Below are 17784 nucleotides of genomic sequence, written 5' to 3' on the forward strand. Positions count from 1 at the left end.
CTGCCCACTGGGGTTGGGGGAGGGACGGGATGGGTGAGCTGCCCGCCCCGACCTACCACCGCCAGGGCGCACTGTGCAGGGCCTTCCCGGCTGACGTGGCTCCCCACCCTGCTCTGCCCTCTGTGCCCCCTGCTAACCCTCGGGCTTCAGTTCGCCCCACGTTTGGTCCATCTTTCTAGAATGCGCATCTGAGTGGCTCACTCTGCCCTTGAAAAGCCTTCCCTGCTGCCCACAGCTCTCTCAAGGTCAAGTTCATCTTCTTGGCTCGGCATTCAGGGCCCTGAGAGCGTGGCCGCACCACGCACCTTCGTGTCCCTCTCCATGCACCTACACCTGTGCCTTGTTCTCTCAGAAGGGCAGCTAGTTCCCAAACTGTCCATGCTGTTCCCTCCACCCACAATGCCCTTCCAGCTCCTACATACCATTCGAGGCAGTCTGGTGGTCTTCCTCAGGTGTGGGCGTCCCTGGGGCACCTTTGCCTCGCCCCCACTAGTGAGTCTGTGTGTGTGCCCCCCTAGAACACTGGTGCCCTTGGCCCAGGGATTCCCTCTTCTTAGGCTCTGGCTCCACAGCACCCCGCATGAGGCAGGAGCCAGTGCAGGGGTGCAGCAAGGAGCCAAGACAGAAAGGAGCGGTGATGGGAAGACGAGTGGGCAAGAGGAGGGGCAGTGAGGCTGCAGGGAGGGTGCGAGTCCCCAGAGAACCATGACAGGCCTGGGGACGGTCTGAATGGGAAAGGGGCCCGGTCCCTCCTCCTGGCCAGGGTACCTCGAAGTCCCGCCTGGCTACCACTCCTGGGATCCAGCGTGAGCCTGGCCCCACCGAGTCCTGGGGGGCGGGGGAAGGCGCCCCACCTTGCTCTCCCTGACTCTGGGCTGGGATCACAGGGTTTACACCTGCCCCACCTACACCAGGGTGGGATGCCAGCTCCCTGGGCAGGGCATGTGCCCACCCCTCGTGGGCTTCGTGGCCAAGCCGGGCCAGGGGATGTGGGCCTTGGGCACTGGGACAGGAAGGAATGGGTTGGAAGGCAGGCAGGCAAGTGGGTGGCGACCCAGGGACCAGGGGGCTCAGGGCAGACGCGGGTAGGGGAGCCTTGGAGGGGACGGTGTGGTGATACATGTAGGCCTCCTCCCCGGTCCAGCTACACGGACAAGCACCCTGACCCGCCACAGCCCGTGGCCCCCTCCTGCCTCCCCCTCAGCAGGCCCCTGCACCCCTTCAACCGCTCAGTGCTGAGGGCACGGCCTGGGGGAGAGGGCCGGGCTGGCGGGCCAGGAATGTTTTGCGGCCAGTGTAAACAGATCGTTTCTGTCTGCCTGGGGGGGGGGGGGGGGGGGTGGGGGGGGAGGGAGTTGTCTTGAGCTTTGTTATGTTATGAAAAAAAAGGCAAAAAATTTGGGTCACAAACCACAAACTGTTTTGCTTTCGGCGTAACTGGCATAAACAGGCATTTTCTCTTTGGTTCCTGGCCGGCTGAGGCCTGGGCTGGCTGGGGCTGGGAGCAGGGAGAGAGGCTGGGGGCTGCGCTAGGAAGCCTGAGGCCGCCGCCCACCAGGGCCCGCGTGGCTGGCTCTGTGGCCCCCTGACCCGGGCACACCTGTGAGGGAGCACCGGTCGTGTGCCGGGCCCAGGCAGGGAGGAGCGGGGACCCTGCGAGCCGAGACCAGCCGCGCGGGCGGACACAGGTTGTTGGGGATGAGGCCCAGGGGCCAGAGCCAGGCGGGCGGTCCAAGGCGGGGAGGCCTCCAGGAAGGAGAGGGAGAGCAGCCGGGCGAGGGGCCCCCAAAGGCGGCTGTGATGGAGACTTTCGTGGCACGACCCGGGGCCCTGCTGGCCAGCTCGGCGCTGAGGCCGCCTGGCCGGCGGGCGAGCTCAGGAGGACCCCCCCCCCCCTCCGCGGGCGGGCACGGCAGTGCACCTGCCTCCCTGCTCATCTGGGGCGGTGGAGGTGGGGGGGCTGCACCGAGCAACGGAGGGTGTGCTGTAGGGGTGTGGTTACCAGGGTAAGAGCAGATACCAGAGGGCCCAGGAGAGAGCAGCTAGCACGTGTACAGGAGAAGCCCGGGAGGGGGTGGGAGGTTCACTCTGGGGCTGAGGAACTGAAGCTTGGCCTGGGGTTTGCACTCTACCCAGTGGCCCACGGGAGCCATGCGGGGTCCTAAGGGGAGAGTGGCCGCACAGGACACTAGAGCTGGACGGCAGTGGTGTCCAGAGGCTGGTGGAGCCGTGGGCCTTGTCCACCGACTGGATACGGGGTCAGGAGGAGGGCAGGGGACCCCGGGCTGGGCGAGCGGTGGCCACGAGCACACGGGGTCAGGGGGCCGCAGGACATGGAGGGAGCTGAACAGGCCCCGGCAGGAGCCATTTTGCAGCTCGGGGAGAATGCCAGACGGAGGCCCGAGTGGGTGGCAGCAGCCCAGAAAGGAAGTCCGTGTGTCCAGCTTAGCAAACGGCACCCCTCCTTCCGACCCTGAGGGCCGGGGCCCGGCGTCACCCTCTGCATCCGGGGTGCAGGTGGGGGACATGCAAGCAGGGATGGCCCTCGTGAGAGAGCGCTGAGGACAGGCCTCCCTGGGTGGGCGCGATGCCGCAGAGCTTAGCGTGAGAAGAGTGACCGGGCAGGTGTCCGCAGGGAGCGTGTGCCAGGGCCCCGGGGCGGGAACACGCCAGTGAGTTCGCCCAGATGCGGGGGCCATCACGGGGATCTGTTGGCCTCCGCGGGCCCGGCCTCGTGTTGTAAAGGACCACCTGGGCTCCACGGAGGTGGGGAGCGGAGCTGAGCGCCAGCGGTCTGGAGGGAGGCGCTCGGGCACGGCCTGGGGCGCCGGGGCTGCGGGCTGGGGGCGCCTCTGGGATGGGCCCCGCCACCACTCCGCTCCCCGCAGCGTCCTCAGCACTTGGGACACGGACCCAGTCGGGCAGGTGTCTCCTCATGTAATTTTCCTAAGTGACCACAAACCGGGCAGCTCGAAGGACGGAATCCGCTCTCTCCCGATTCTGGAGGCCAGAGTCCCAAGTCAGCTTCTCCGGTCAGTGTCCCAGGGCCGAGACCCCCCCACCGCAGCTCCCGGGCTCTCGGGGCCACCCTCGCCGCCTGCCCGCCCCTCTCTTCTCTCACACGGACACCTGTGGTTGGACTGAGGCTCACCCTGAGTCCCGGAGGAGCTCATCCTCCGCTGACACCTGCAAAGACCCTCTTTCCAAATAAGGTCACATTCACGGGCTCCAGGGCTCAGGATGTAGACACGTCGTCTTTTGCGGGGAACAGCATTCAGTGCACCACTGTAGGAATCCGTAAACCGTTTGCTGAACGGGTGACAATGGCCTGCGGTGCCCTGGCTCTGGCCCTGACCTCGTCTCTCACACTGACCCCTCTTCCTGCTGCAGCCTAGCCTCCGTCCCTAACCCCGGACTCCCCAGGCCCCTCTCCACCCCTTCTTCCAGAAGAACCCCATGCTCCCCACCTCCTCCAGGCCTGCACTCCAAAATAACTTTCTCCATGAGACCCCAACGTCTCTCTCCATGACCCTGAGCCTCGGGGAGCCCTGCAAACGGGAGTGCTCACCCTCGTGTGTGAACGAATGAATGAATGAATGAGGCCCCAGGGATGAGCGGAGAGTTGACAGAGCAGAGGGAGGGGAGAGAAGCAGAACTGGGCAGCCCAGAACGCCTGGGGCTCAGCGGGCCAAGCCGATTGGGGTGGGGGCAGCATCAGCCCTGGCGGTGGAGTGGGGTCTGGGCTAACCCAGGAAAGCTGCCGGGAGCTCAAGGGAGGTCACGGGGGTCTCGGGGAGAGCCAGTGCAGGGAGGGGTGCAGGTGGGCTGGGCTGCAGTGAGGGACAGGAGGCAGCAAGGCAGGGCCTGGGGTGTGGCGGCGGTGGGGGGGGGGGCAGCTGGAGAGGGTGCGGGCTGCCAGAGCTGGGAGGAGGAGAGACCCTGAGCCCAGTGCCCCGAGGGTCCCAGGAGGGGAACCGGGCAGGGTTGGAGTGAATCTTCGGGGGCGGGTGGGAGCTGGGCTCTGACCTGGTCTCAGGAGTGGGCAGAACTGGGCAGGGCCGTTCACTGCAGGGTGTGCCTGTACTGCTGGGCCCTGGGCCCTCTGCTCACCTGGTCCCCCAGCCTCACCCCCGTCAGCCCCCAAGGTGGGCCCAGTGTCCCCATCCAACTTGCTCTTTCCTCATCCTGGGAGGCCGGTCCTGCCTCCTCCAGGCGGCCCCCGGGTCCCCCGGCTTGGAACTCTCAGTGAGCGTGGGCACCACAGCCGCCTGTGTGGATGCCACTCGAGACCTTGGAGGACTGGCTGTGAGCCTGTTACGGCCCAGCACCAGGCCAGGAAACACCAGAGACGGGAAGAAGGGTGGGGTTCAGGGCGGGAGGCCTTCCCCCCACCCAGACAGGCCCGAGAGCCCCGGGTCTGCCGGCGGAATGCTTCCTGGTCCCACTGCCCACAATGGCACACCTTTGGACCCAGGGCTTGGGGGGCGGGCAGGGAGGCGACCAGCTGAGGCCTCGAGCATCACAGATGCCAGCTCTGCCACCTTCTCTCCAGCCCAGGGACCCTAAAGGCCAGTGGCCAGGGCAATCGGGGACATGGTGCAGGTCTGAGGAGGAGCTCCTGCTGTGGCCTCTGTCTCAGGGAGAGTGTGAGCCTGCCCGTGTGCGTGCAGCTGGCCGGGCAGGTGACATGAAACCCCATCTCCGGCAACAGCTAGTTTCCAGAACTTTTTGGAACCCAGTGGGCCCCCAGCACCCACCCCCAGGCTGGAAGAGGCCCCTGGGGTTGGCACTGAAGGCACTTCCCTTCTCCTCAGTGGCTCCTGGAAACCCTCCCCTCAGAGCCCCTTTTTGCAGCAGGGGCACCCCGTCTTCGAGGACCGGGCTCCTGAGATTGTCCCAGGCCCCTGGCCCCACGCAGATGGCCCTGGTCCCCGCCGAAAGCGCACAGGCTTCCAGGCCACCCCGACCTGCCGTTTGTGCCGTGAGGGAGCAGAGGGGCGCCCGCACCCCCAGGGGCCTCCCTCCCTGCCCCTCCCCACCCCCGGACCCCGTGCGCCGGTGAAAGAACAGAGAACTCAGAACAAGATAAATTTGAATGCTTTATTGGGATTGCAAGCAGTAAACGTTAAAGACAAAACCCAAGCAATGAGTTTTGCCAGAAATATCAGCATGTTAAAGGGGGCGAGTGGAGGCCTGCACCAGCCACTGCCAGATGGACCAGGGCAGCGGGCGAGATGACATTCGGTGCTCGGCACGTGGGGGTCTTCAGGTGATGGCACGGGGGGGGGGGACCCAAGAGGGGGTCCTGCTGAAGACAGTTGAGGGGGGGAGAAAAGATGGACAGCCACAAGCAGGGGCTCAGGAAGTCAGAGGGGGGCCCGGGTCAGGATGGCTGAGGACCCTCGGAGAGCTGCTCACAGGGGGACACAGAGGAGCGTTGGCAGACGTCCCGGAGCACCCATCCCAAAGGAGGCAGAATGTAACACTGGGTGGGCTGGGCGTCCGGCAGGATGGGCAGACAATTTAGGGTGCCTCCGCGTCTTTTTGGATCTCAGGCCAATCTGGGTCCCAGTTACGACGATTTGGCTCTTTGGGTTTCCATCCAATGGTCCGAATGGCCCAGTCCCCGGACGCCTGCCAAAGGGCCCTCTGTGCCTCGAGTGGACTGGCACGGACCGCCCCCAGGGTCGTGCCAGCCCCGTCGCCAGGGCCCAGAAGCCTCGGGCCTCTAGAATGCTAGTCGGGCTGTCGTGCAGGGGGGGCTGCACTGGGGGCAGAAGCGGGGGTGAGGTAAGCCTCCCAGCCACCCGGGTCCCTGCCACAGCCCTAGGCACCGAGGTGGTGGCTGCTTCGGTATCACCAGACCCGCGGGCCTCGGGGCCCAAGCAACCCCGGCTGATGGACCTTTCCGCCTGCTCTCCTGCTCCGCGGGGCCTGCACCCTCCTGACCTCCCCAGCTCCCCGACCTCACCCTGCCTGGCCCCTAGGATGCCCTGCAGAGCTCGGAGCCTCCTGGGGACAAGACAGGGCACTGAGGAGGTGGGCAAGGTGTCACCGAGGGGTGGGGGGAGGGCTCCCCAAGTGCAAGGAAGGCGGCCACCTGCTCCAGCCTGATGGAGCCCCTCGACTCACACACCTGCAACCCCTTCCCCCCCAGCCGGCCTGAGCCAGCCAGGGGCCCCCTCTTCCTGGTGGCCTCCGAGCACCTTCCTGACACCGAGGAGACACCTCCCCGTCCCTCCTCCGCCCCTCAGGACCTCAGGGGACCAGCCACCGTCCCCAGAGGCCAGGCCGGGCAGCGGCCCGCTCCCTTCCCCTCCGGCTTCTCCGTGGGGCGCAGTGGCCAGCGCCCCACGGAGGCCCACTCTCTCCACTCAACCCAAGCGACAGGGACAGATTAAAACAAAAACCGAATCGGGGCGCTAAATGGCGGGGAGCAGGACGTGCGGCTCAGCCGCAGAGGTGGTGATGGTGGCTTCGTGCGTCGTTGCTTGGTCACTGCCCCCCTGTTACGTGGGACGGGGAGTAAGATTAATTTGGTGTGTGAGCGCGTAAAAAGCTAAGGAGGGGTCAAAAAAAAAAAAAAAAAAGGAAAAAAGCCCCAGGAGAAACCAATTAAAGGGGGGTACAGATCAATTGGCGACAATTTGGGCTCCTAATTCAATCCGTAATTCTGCAAATCTCCTTGTCACTCCTGACTCCGCTACTCCAAACCCCGCAGGACCACCTCCTGCTCCAGAGCATCCCCCCACCCAGCCCCCACTGCCCCCCACCCGCCCCTCCAACCGCCAGACTTCCCACACTCCCCACCATCGTTGCCGGCCTCCTGGGAGCCCCCATTTCTGAGAGGCCCCCAGAGGACCCGCAAAGATGGTCCCTAGGTGTGCTGGGGGGTCCCCAGGTCTTTCTCACCGGAGCACACCGAGGGGGTCAGGCTACTTTGTAAGGCACGTCTCGTTCAGCTATAGCCACCTCCAGTGCCACCAAACCCGTTCCTTGCGCCACACGGTGGGAGGGGGCATGGATGCCGGTGGGGCCCGGGGGGCTTCGGGGCTCACACCACGGGGGTCGTGGGCAAAGGCACCTCCATCACCTCAGACAGAGGGGTCGCCCACCTAGGCCTGGGACACACCCTCTCTCACCCGAGGAGTGCATCCCAGGGGTCCAGAGGGGAGAGCAGCCCATGAAAACCTCATCACCAAACGGCTTAGAGAAGGGGCCGAGGCAGAACGTGGTCCGACCTGCACCGGGCTGGGTTCACTCGTCTGTGTGCGTGTGTGCGTGTGAGGGTGTGCGTGCGTGAGGGGCTGTGTGTGCATGAGAGTGTGTGTGTATGTGTGCATGTACATGAGAATGTGTGAGGGCTGTGCATGTGTGAGAGTGTGTGTGTGTGCATGTAGGGGGGTGTCTGCAGGGATGCCTGTTTTTTAGAGCGGGGATTGAGATGTGAGAATTTGGGGTGTGTGGGTTTGGGGAGGGTTGACTTTCGGGTGTATGGGGGTTTGGGCCAATTAAAGCTTATTTTCACAAATTTTGGTTTTCATGTTCTGTTCTGCCCTCCTTCGGTCTTACTGGGAACCCCCAACCAGCTCCACGGTGATTTTCGGGGATGGAAAACAGAGCGAAGGGGCTGTGCTGTCATAGGGTGGCCAATGCTCCCTGTGGAGGGCCAGAGCTGGCTGGAGAGCAAGGACGTGCCTGCTGCAGATCTGGGGTCCCTTCCCCTCTCCTGGTCGGTCAGGGGCCCGAGCCGCGGCCAATCTGACTCGAGGTCCCTGGGGAAGAGAGGGAAGGGGGGTGCCTGATTCTTTCATGATGCCAATCATTTTTAAGTCAATTTGGTTTTAGTATTTTTTTAGCCAATTGATATTTTTAGGGTTTCTTTTGGTTTTTTTTTTTTAAGCCAAATTACTGTTCTGGTGTTTCTAAAAAGCCAATTCGTTTTAAGGGGACTGATGTGCATGCGTGTGTGTGTCATTCAGGGCTTCATAGTCTAGTATTTTGTCGTGTGCTTTGGGGATAATTTGGGGGGATACGTAACGCCAATTGAGTTTGTATAGTTTTAGAGGTGTTACTACCATTCCCCTTGGCCGGATGGAGAAGGCCAAGGAGAGAAGAGCCTGACATGGGGAGGTTGGGGCACGGGGGCTGGGGGTGGGGGAGCCCGCGGAGGGAAAATGGTACCGGGAGATGTCGGAGGCGGGACCCGATGGAACACGGCCCCCAGTCAGGAGGAGGGCACCAGGTGGACGGTGCCATTCTGCAGAATTACGACAGTTTGGCTCACTTCCGATTGGCGGACGCCTCCAGAGAGGCGCCCCCGTGGGCGGCGGGGTCATGGGTGGGCAGGGCGATCAGGGGACGGTGACGCTTGGCCTCTCTGAACGCCTCGAGCTCCTTGGCGAGCATGCGACCCCGGCGGGCGCGCAGGAGGGCAGGCAGGCCCCTGCGCAGGCGCTGGGCCGATTGCTTCCAGCTGTCATATTGGAAGAACTTGCCCACGGGGTATCTGGGGAAGTTGTCCTGGGAGTGGGGGGGGAGGGGAGGACCAGTCAAGGGGGCCCCCGCTCCCTAGCTCCTGCCCTCCCCCGGGGACCCCTCAGCGGCCTCACACGGGGAGGGGGCTCGCCTGCCCACGGGGAACGGCTGGACGGCCGGCTCCGGGCCGGGGTCCTCGGCGTGGGGGACCCGCGAGCCCAGGAGCTGGCGGAGCCCCGGTCCCCCCAGAAGGAGGGCAGGAGAGCAGGGTCCCCACCACCGCCCCCCCGCAGCAGCAGCGGCCCGTGCCTACCGGAAGCACGGTCGGAGGGGTCGACACGTCCCTCTCGGACTTGGCGGGGGCGGCGCAGTAGGTCTCCAGGAGGGCCAGGTCACAGCTGCGGAAGCAACACTCTTCCACGATGCCACGGCTGCTGCGGCGGTTCACGCGGCTCGCCGGCCTGCCTGGAAGTCCCACAGGGGGAACGAGAGCCGCCCTTGAGCACCGAGTTCACCGCAGCCGGGCAAGGGGGCGCTGGCCCCGGGGAGGCAGGGCGCCAGCCCCCTGGCCTCGCGGTGCCTCCCTCCTCGCACGGACGGTGGGCACGGCCTCCAGGGTCCACCGCCCAGGGAGGTGGGGAAAGTGCGCAGGCGTGAGCCCGTTAGGGGCCCAGCCGCCCCCCCACGATGCGGGGCGCAGGGTCCCGTCCTGAAGGCCACGCTGGGACGCAAGTGTCCTCCCTGAACAGAGCAGGACCCTGGGTGGCCCGTAGCCCTCGAGACGCCGAGGCAGGCATGGGAGAAGAAGGGGAAGACGGGAGGGGAGGAGTGAGGACCTGCATGAAACCACGCCCCCCTTTCCTCCCGTCGTCCCCGCCCCTCCGCTGCTTGGGCTCCAAGGTCAGCTGCAAGGAAAAGTCCGGGCCCTCGCCTTGGAGGGGGAGGTGGAGGGGGGGGGAGGACGGGCGCCAGTGGGGAGGAGGTCCCACTGGGTGGGGGCTCGGCCCAGCCCTCCTTGCAGGGGCCTCACTCCCTGGGCACCAGACCCTACACAGCACCACTTCCTGCCCCCAAAACGAGGCAGGTGCCAGGGCGGGGTGGGGGGCACAGGCCAGGCCGGGGTGGACTGGGCTTCCAAAGCATGGAGAAGCAGGAGTGTTTTTCAAAGAGAAGCTTGGAGAGACCAAGGCTGGCGTCTGTGCGGCCCGTTCCACCGCTGGGTAAGTAGAGGCTGCAGAGGGGGCTGCCGCTTGGGGAGCAGCAGGGCCAGGTGTGACCACCAGGGTCCTCACCATCTTACCTCCCCCACCCCCACCCGCGTCTGGGCTCCTGTTGGGAACAGAGGTGGCTGAGCCCGCAGCAGGGAGCTCGCGCTCCCCACCTTCAGGGTCAGCCTGGGTCTGCTCTGCAGTCCCTCCCCCTATCCAGATAAATGCTCCCCTGAGGCCCAGCTTTCTGGGAGGGGAGGGCAATGGCCCACGCCCCTGAGGAAGAGGTCACCTCCAACGGGGGGGGGGGGGGGGGGCCCACCCAGGGCCCGGGGCAAGGAAAAGCAGCGCTCTAGGGGAAAACCCAGCCCCAGGATGGACATGGAAAGAGAGAAGCCCAAGAAACAGCCAAAGCCCACGCTGAGGCCCACCCCTCAGGCGGATGCCCCGCCCCGCCCCCCAATGTCTTGTAGGCAGGGCCTCATCTCCTCTCCTGCAAGCCTGGGGTGGGGGGAGCTCGGCAACCCCCCCAGCCCATGGAGCATGCAACACACGCTTTGGTTTTTAGGGGTCTCCGATCCGTTCTACCAAACGCTAAATCAGGTAATCCACAAATACCTGCCCACCATCTACATGGCAGACGCACCCCCCACCCCCAGATGTGTGGGAAACTTTTGTGCCCACAGCCCGCCCAAGAGCAGGTCAGGAAGAAGCAGTGAGGGAAAGTCCGCCTCCCTGCCAGGACTGGGGTCTGCCTCCAGCCCACCCTGCACCCCACCCGCACCTGCTACGGCCTGGCCCCCACCTAGATCCCACCCTGCCTGGGAGGAGAGCATTCTACTTTTCATCCTGTCACAGGAAGGTCAGGGGTGTGGGCACCACCCATGCTCACTGCAGGTGCCCAATAAATGCGGACTCCAGGGTCCCAACTGTGCTCATGGAGTCTCAGTAGCTTCCCTGTGCCTGGCCACCCACACCAGGTATCCCAGGAGGTGTCCATGGGCGTCTGGGAGACGGGAGAGAGGACTCCAGCATTTATAGAGCACCTGCTGGGTGCGCCCCCCCCACCCCCGCCCCAACGCGCACTGGGCTACTTACTGAAGTAAAAGCCGCGGTCCCCACAGACAAACTGGAGGGTGTCCACCAGCTCCCCGCCGCACAGGGTCTCACTGGGGCGGTAAGCAGCAAAGCAGCACGAGGCCAAGGCCAAGAAGGTGAGCAACACCAGCATCGACTTCCCCATTGGGACCCCCATCGGCATCTAGGGGCGGAGAGAGGAGGCCATGAGCCAAGTCCAGGGCCGGAGGCCACTCCCGCTGCCCCGCCAGGCCGGGGCCTCTGGGAGACACCAGCCCAGCCACCTCCTGATTCCAAGTTCGGTTACGGCTTTAGATCGCCATGTCCTAAACGTGGCCGCTCTAATGACAGAGAGAACGCGTGCTCTCCTGCCCAGGCTGGGTGCGCAGTCGCCCCAGGTTTGAGCGGATGTGTGTGAAGCACATCTTTGATGGGCACCAAGTTTCACGAGGGGATGATGGCCCCCGCCGTCACCACCGCAGGGGCTCAGCCACACCCCAGAGCCGCAGGGGACAGGGCTGGACACTGAACCTGGCCTCTGTCCTATGAAGTCATGGGGGGGCGGGACCAGCGCAGGGCAGTGGCCACTCTGCCGGCCTCCCCGCATCAGCCAAGATGGCAGACGGCCCCACCCCACCTCAGAGCTGTGTGCATCCCAGAGGACCGCCCCCCCCCCCAAGCAGCAGGGGTCCTGCTGTGCCAATCCCACCCCTTCCCCCTCCCCCACAGCCTCTTCCACCCTCCCAGCCACCCCCCCACCCCCACCCCGGGGACCGAGCAAAGCTCAGGTCGAGGATCCAGTGGTTACTATGCAGTGCCAGCCACACTTCCGGGGGCCTCATTCTCCTGAATCGCCCAGTCCCCCACTCCAGCCTGCCCTGGGCACCCCAAAACACACAAAAAGGCCCCAGGCCTCCTCTCCGGGCCTGGCATCACACCCACCCTCCAGGGCCAGGCACCTCAAGGACCCTGTGGGTTCATCAGACCCTCTCCCCACTGAGGTACCAAACCCCACCCAGGGAGCTGGAGAGAACAAGTCAGGCCAGCTGGAAGCTGGACACCAGGTCCTTGGGGCCCAGTCGGGACCGAGAAGCACGTCTCGGGACACACCCCCTGCACGGGCTGTGTGGCTGCAAGGCCCCGGGGCCAGGGTTAACCAGGCCCCTTAAGGCTTGGGAGGGCTTGGGAGGGGGCCTCAGGTTCTCTTTTAGACCCAGCAAGCTGCCCCTGCCCCCTCCAGAAAGTGGAAGCCCCCCCCTCCCAACCACAGGCAGGTAGCCCCTGGAAGCCCTCCACAGGCCCAGGTACAAGCCCCTTCTGGGGCGACAGTCACGGCCCAGTGCCTCCGAGCCCACTGGCACCCTGAGGCTACCCAAGCCGGGGGCTGGGCAGCCTGCCCGGATGTGCCCCTCCCAGGCTCCACACCCGGTGGGCCCGGGGCGGGGCGGGGGGGTGGGGGGGCCACCACGCAGCATGCCCCTTCCCAGCCTGGAGCGAGGCCGCTGCACGCTAGGCCCAGGGAATTTCTGGTGCCATAAATCGTGCAGGAGAGGAGGCAACCAAGAAGGGAGCACAGTCCCGCTTCAACTCGGCTAAAGAGCAGAGGCCAGCTCCACAGGGGGGTGTGAAGTGTGCCCCCCCTCACCTCCTCCCGCCTTGGACCGGGCCCCAGCCAATCTCCCAAGCTGCTCCCCCGCCGCTGCCCCCTTCCAAATTCTAAGAACAATCTGGCCAGCTAGTGACTGGGCGCCTTCCGAGCGAGCCACAGCTGCACCCTCTGCAAGCCAGCCACTCCAGTGAGGGGTCCCGGCCGGCACTGGGGAGAGCAGAGGCCGGGTGAGAGGCGTGCCCTCTGGGCCAGGTGAGCCAGCGGTGGCGGGGAGGAGGGAGGCCAGGGGCCAGGAGGACGGCAGAGGCGGAGAGGAGGGGCTGAGGGGCTGAGGGGCTGAGGCCCGAGGCCCCCCCGTCAGCGGGGGCGGGCAGGGCAGGGCAGGGCGGGCCGGAGCGAGAGGGCAGCGGGGGTCCTCGCTCAACAGCCCCGGTTACCTGCAGCTGGACAGGAGGCTCGCTGGGGCTGGAGGAGGAGGAGGAGGAGGAGGCTGGAAGGACTGCCTCACAGGAGAAGCTAATGTCCAGTTTGCAGGCTGGTCAGTGCTTTGGCTTTTATGTCTGAGCCGGCTCCTCCCAGCCCCGGCTCCACCCTACCCCCCACCCCTCTCCCTGCTGACCACTCCCCCCGCCCCCTTTGCTCCCGCCCCCTCCCTCTTCCCAGCCAGTCCCTTCTCTCCCGCACCCCCAACAACTTGCTCCGGACCATCCCTCAGCAAAGTACCCCGGGGTGGGGGTGGGGGTGGGGGTCTCCTCCTGCACCCCCAGCCCCTCTAGGCGCCAGGCAGTGGGGGGAAGGGGAGGCAGGGGGGCTGCTCTACACCCCCTTGCATGGAAAGTTCCATCTACCCCACTGGGCAGGGGCAGCTACCCTCTCCAGACTGTACGCTCTTGCCCTTCGGAGCCTCCCACCGGCCCCTCTCCCCAGATTCCCTGGTGGAAACGTTGGGGACAGGGACAGGGACAGGGAGGGGGCTGTGTGTGTGGGGGGGGGGGGTGCACCCGCGCGTGGGGAGGAGGGGGTCAACTGCAAATGTGGCGCCGGGTGTGAGCCTTTTGCCAACTCGCCCCCTGTTCCATCCTGGCCCCGCCCACCCCGTTTTCCTCCTTCGGTCTTGCTGGCACGGCGTCAACATACCAGGGTGGGTTTCTGAGGCTCGCGCCCCTCCTCGTTACCCGGCACCCTGGGGGACACGGCCCGCCCCCGCACGGCCCAAATCGCAGGCTTTCAGCAACACCCCGCTGCACCCACAAGCCGACCAGGAAGTCGCCTCTGCAGACAGCTCGCACCTCCCTGGGCACTTCCCGAAGCCCCCAGCCAGCCCCCCCCACCCCACCCCCGCCCCTCCTCCGCGGCGCTGGGGAGAGCGCGGGCTTCGCCACGGGGAGCCGGACCCGCGGCCTCCTCCCCTCCCCCCCACCCCCGCCCGGGGCCCGCCGGGGCCCCCGGCCCGGCCCGGCCGGCCCGCACGCCGCTTACCTGGAAGCCGGCACAGCTGCGGCCCACCTCCCTGCTGCGTATCGCAAACCGAGCAGCGGGCGCTGGCCCTCCTGCCGGACACTCCTGTGCCAGCGCCGCTCTGGCCGAGTCGCGGGGGCCGAATGTGCGACGGGGCAGAACGGGGGGATGGCTTTTTTTTGGGGGGGGGACTCGTCTGATCGTCTGGGGAGGGCGGGCTGTCCGCGGGCTGGGGCGGGCCAGATGTTGTACTTTTAGGGGGGGAAAGGGTATCGGGAAATGAGGTCAGCTGTTGTATCAAGGATAGAGGGGGGCAGAGATAGAGAGAGACACAGAGAGAACGTGAAAGGGGGGGGCCGAAGAGAGGGCGAGAGAGGGAGAGAGGACAGCGAGAGGCGGGCAGGCTCGCAGCGGGGGAGAACAGCGCGGAGAGAAACAGAAAGCGTATAATTAATCCGCTTCGGGACGGCGAGGCGAGAGGGCGGGCGTGGAGGGGGAGGGAGTCGGAGGCAAGGAGCCGGGGGGGACGGGAGGGAGCGAAGGGCAGGCTGCGGGAGAGCGGAGAGCGGGCGCCGGGGCCAGAGGCCGGAGAGGGGGCCGGGGAGCACAGAGAAGCCGGGGCAGGGCGCGACGTCGAGGGCCGGGGAAGGTGCGGAGGGGGGCGGAGCGGAAGGGCGCCCGGGCCGCGGGCGCCCAGCTCGGATTGGGCCGACGGAGCCCTCGGCCGTCGCGAGCCCGGGCCCGGGGGTGGGGTGGCGGTGGCGGTGGCTGCGCCGAGCCGCTCGGGACGCGGCGAGGAGGGGGGAGCGGCCGGCCGCGCGCCGGGGAGGGCTGGGGGACAGCGCGGGGGGGGGTGACAACGCCGGCGGCCTGCGAGCCGGACTGCCTGCGGGGGGGACCGCCTCCTCGGGCGAAGCGGGGGCGGGCGTTGAGGTAGATGGAAGAGGAGGCGGCGGGGATCCGCAGGCCCGGCGGAGCGCGGCCCCGCCGACGGCGCCCGAGGCGGGAGTCAGCAGCGTGTCGGCGGGCGGCGAAGACGCGGGGCCGCCGGCCGGGTGGAGGCGCTGGCGGGCCGAGCGCGGGCGGGCGTGGGCCAGGAGGCGGGGGCGGCCGGAAGGGGGGGGCCGGGGGCCTGCCTGGCCTCACGCAGCTCCGCCGGAGAGCAGGCGAACTGCGGGCGCCAACGCCCGGCTCTTATAGCCGCGCCACCCCGCGGCGCGGCGCCCGCTCGGGCCCCGCTGGCCCCGCGCCCGCGCCAATGGGCGCCCGAGGGGCGCTGGCCCCGCCCCCCGGACCGCCCCCGCAAGTCGAGCTGGGGGTGGGGTGGGGGGGTGGTGGGTGGGCCGCGGGCTGGGGGCCCCCGGCCCGGGGGCGACGGTGGGGGGGGGTGCTGTGGGGTGCTCGGGGCCAGATTGGGCTGGGGGCGGGGAGCGGCAGAATGCGAAAGAAATCCCGAGTCCCGAGTCTCCCGTTCTGAAGTGTGGGGGGGGGGGAGGGGGGGGAGGGGCGGGGGGAGGGGGGACGCTCGGGTTCCCGGGATCTCTAGATTCCTAGGGGTCTCTAGGTTCGCGCACGCGGGGGGCGCGAAGCGAGAGGGGTGGGCGGTGTCCCGAGCCCTAGCGGCGGCCGGGGGCTACGCGGCGGGCGCGCGCGGTCCAGAGTGAGGAGGACGCAGGTGGTTTGGCGGCGCCCGGTCGGGGGGTCCCTGAGTCCCGCGGGGAGCTGCAGGGGAGGGAGGAAGCCCGGGGCTTGGGCATGGCGCGCGGCCGCCACCTGCCCGAGCAGGCGCGGCTCCTGGAGTCGCCGCAGCCAGAACCTGAGCGCCCCCCGGTGCCGCGCGGAGCCGGGGTGCAGCTGCGGCGGCCGCCAGGTGCGGTTCCCGGGGAGCGCCGGCCGATGGGGCCGACCGAGGCCGCGCCTGGCCGGGGACGGAAGAGCAGGGCGGGAAGCGGCGCTCCAATCCTACCTGCATGACCGAGCTCACCGGGGTTCGTCTAAGCAGCTCGCCTTTGGGGCCCACCCAAAATATCCGGAGAATGGTTCCCCCGTCCTCAGTGCGTTGGACTTGCGTAGACTCGGGTTCGGTCCCGGGGGCCACCACGATAATTTGGGGGTCTGGGGAAACCATCTCCTGGAGAGTTTGGACGACGTAAGAAGTCGTGATTTTTACCAAGTCAAAACCACGCACAAGCCCCGGCGTCCCGCCCGCCCCTCGGCGCCCCCGGCCACCCGCGCCTCTCCGAGGGGAAGGGGCCGCCGCCGGCGGAAGCCCGCGCCGGCTCGCCCCCTCGCTCCGCCATCAATCACTCGCCCGCGCTCCGCGCGCGCCTCCCCGAGTCCCCTGCCTGGCGGACTTGGAGGCGCCGCGCCGCCAGAGCGGGGTGCGCCTCTCCACGGCGTCCCTGCGACCCAGCGCCAGGCCCTCCCCAACTGGGGGCCGCCACGGCCCCTTCCCCCCACGGTCGTGAGCTTTGCGAAAAGCAAACGAAAGCGGCGTGGGTTTCGGGGCGCGCGGCCCCAGCAGCAAGCGCGGCCGCCGAGCCGCAAGCCCTCAGCGGGCTCCTGCGCCCGCCCGGCGAGCGGCGGCCCCGGCGGGACAGTGGCGGGGCTGGGAGGGGAGCCGGGCCGGGGCCGCGGAGGCGGCGGGGAGCTCACCGCAAGGCTGGCGGCTGGAGGCTGCGTCCGCGGGCGCAGAAGGAGCTGAGGCAGCAAAGCGAGCGCTCTGAGGCGGCGGTGGACGCTGCTGAAGGTGAGCGAGACCCCGGGGGCAGTCCCCAATGTCCGGGGGCAACGCCCAGTCCGTTGGAAGACCCGGGGACAATGCCCAAATTTGGGGGAAACTGGGGGCAATGCCCAGTCGTTTTCCTGGACGCGGGAGAAGCACTGCCCACGTCCCGGCGGATACGCTGCAGGGCCAAGTGTGTTGGGGGAACGCAGACAGAAATCTCCCAAATCCGAGCAGCTCGGGGGCTTTCGTAGGAGACGAAGAGAGGCCTGAAACTCGTGCCCCGCCGCGAGCGGGGCCGAGAAAGCTGCCGAGGGGCTGCGGGCGGGCCGGGAACAATGCCCAGATATCGGAAGGCAAGTCAGAGCTCCGTGTGGTTTGCGGCCGAAGGCCCCAGTACCCCGACGTAGGAGACCCGAGGGAGGCTCCCTTGATGTGGGGAGCTGTAATCAATGACTAAATTTGAGACTCCAGATACAGGGTCGAAGTCTGGTGGATCAGGGGAAGTTGCTCAGGGCTCGCGGGGGCCACGGAATCGGAGTCAAACATGTGGGGGCCCTAGCGTCTTGGTCAGCAAGCTTGGGGGGAACCCTACGCTAATTTGTGGGAGGTAGGTTTTGGGGTGACTCTGGGAAAATTCTCAACGCGAAACGCAGGGGGGACCTAAGAGGCACGTTATCTAAAATTGGGGGAAGTGAAACACTGAACACGCTTTGGGGGGGCTAGGCAAAGTCTCAGTGTGGTGACGGGAAATACAGAATTGCTTCCACAGTTGACGAATGCAGGTTAGTGGCCTGGATGCCTGCGAGGCCAAGGAGGTGAACTCCATAATTGTCATGGCTTTCAGGAGAATTCCCACTGTCCTGTAGGGACCCGAGAAGTACTGTCTAAATGTGGGGGGAAACTGGGGTGTGATCAGTACACCTGGGAAATCCAGAAAATCGATGTCCCTTTATATTTTAATTTTCTATTTGATTTCAATTAGTTTATTTCTGATGAACAGGGAAAAAATATACTGTTTTCTTGGGCACTGTCTACAATGGCCCAAGTTTTGGGGATCCATGGGAATTGTCCAATGGAGGCAGAGATCTAAATTTCAGGGACCCTGGTGAGTAGCCAGGAAGCTTGTAGGACACAGGCCCATAAGACCTGGGATTTCTAGGATATTTTTTGATCCCTGGACATTTTCATTTTGGGGAGCCCATGGGAAGCTGCCTAAATTTACGGGG

At 66.4% G+C, this 17784-nt stretch overlaps 1 protein-coding gene across 2 annotated transcripts; it reads right to left on the minus strand.

Moving 5' to 3' along the window:
* Positions 1 to 5086: 5086 nt before the first annotated feature.
* IGF2 (insulin like growth factor 2) lies at positions 5087 to 15973 on the minus strand. Of its 2 annotated transcripts, none has more exons than XM_027045902.2 (4): positions 15797 to 15973; positions 10785 to 10947; positions 8792 to 8943; positions 5087 to 8523 (listed from the first exon to the last, which is right to left on the minus strand). In XM_027045902.2, the coding sequence occupies exons 1-4, from the start codon at positions 15956 to 15958 to the stop codon at positions 8284 to 8286; spliced, it is 717 nt and encodes a 238-aa protein (XP_026901703.1). In that variant the 5' UTR covers positions 15959 to 15973; the 3' UTR covers positions 5087 to 8283. The 2 variants fall into 2 exon arrangements, with proteins under 2 accessions (XP_026901703.1, XP_053058731.1); XM_053202756.1 differs by having other exon boundaries at positions 8792 to 8951; positions 10784 to 10947.
* Between the last annotated feature and the right edge of the window lie 1811 nt (positions 15974 to 17784).

This window comes from Acinonyx jubatus, chromosome D1 (genome assembly GCF_027475565.1).
Source record: "Acinonyx jubatus isolate Ajub_Pintada_27869175 chromosome D1, VMU_Ajub_asm_v1.0, whole genome shotgun sequence".
NCBI classification, from domain to species: Eukaryota; Metazoa; Chordata; class Mammalia; order Carnivora; family Felidae; genus Acinonyx; species Acinonyx jubatus.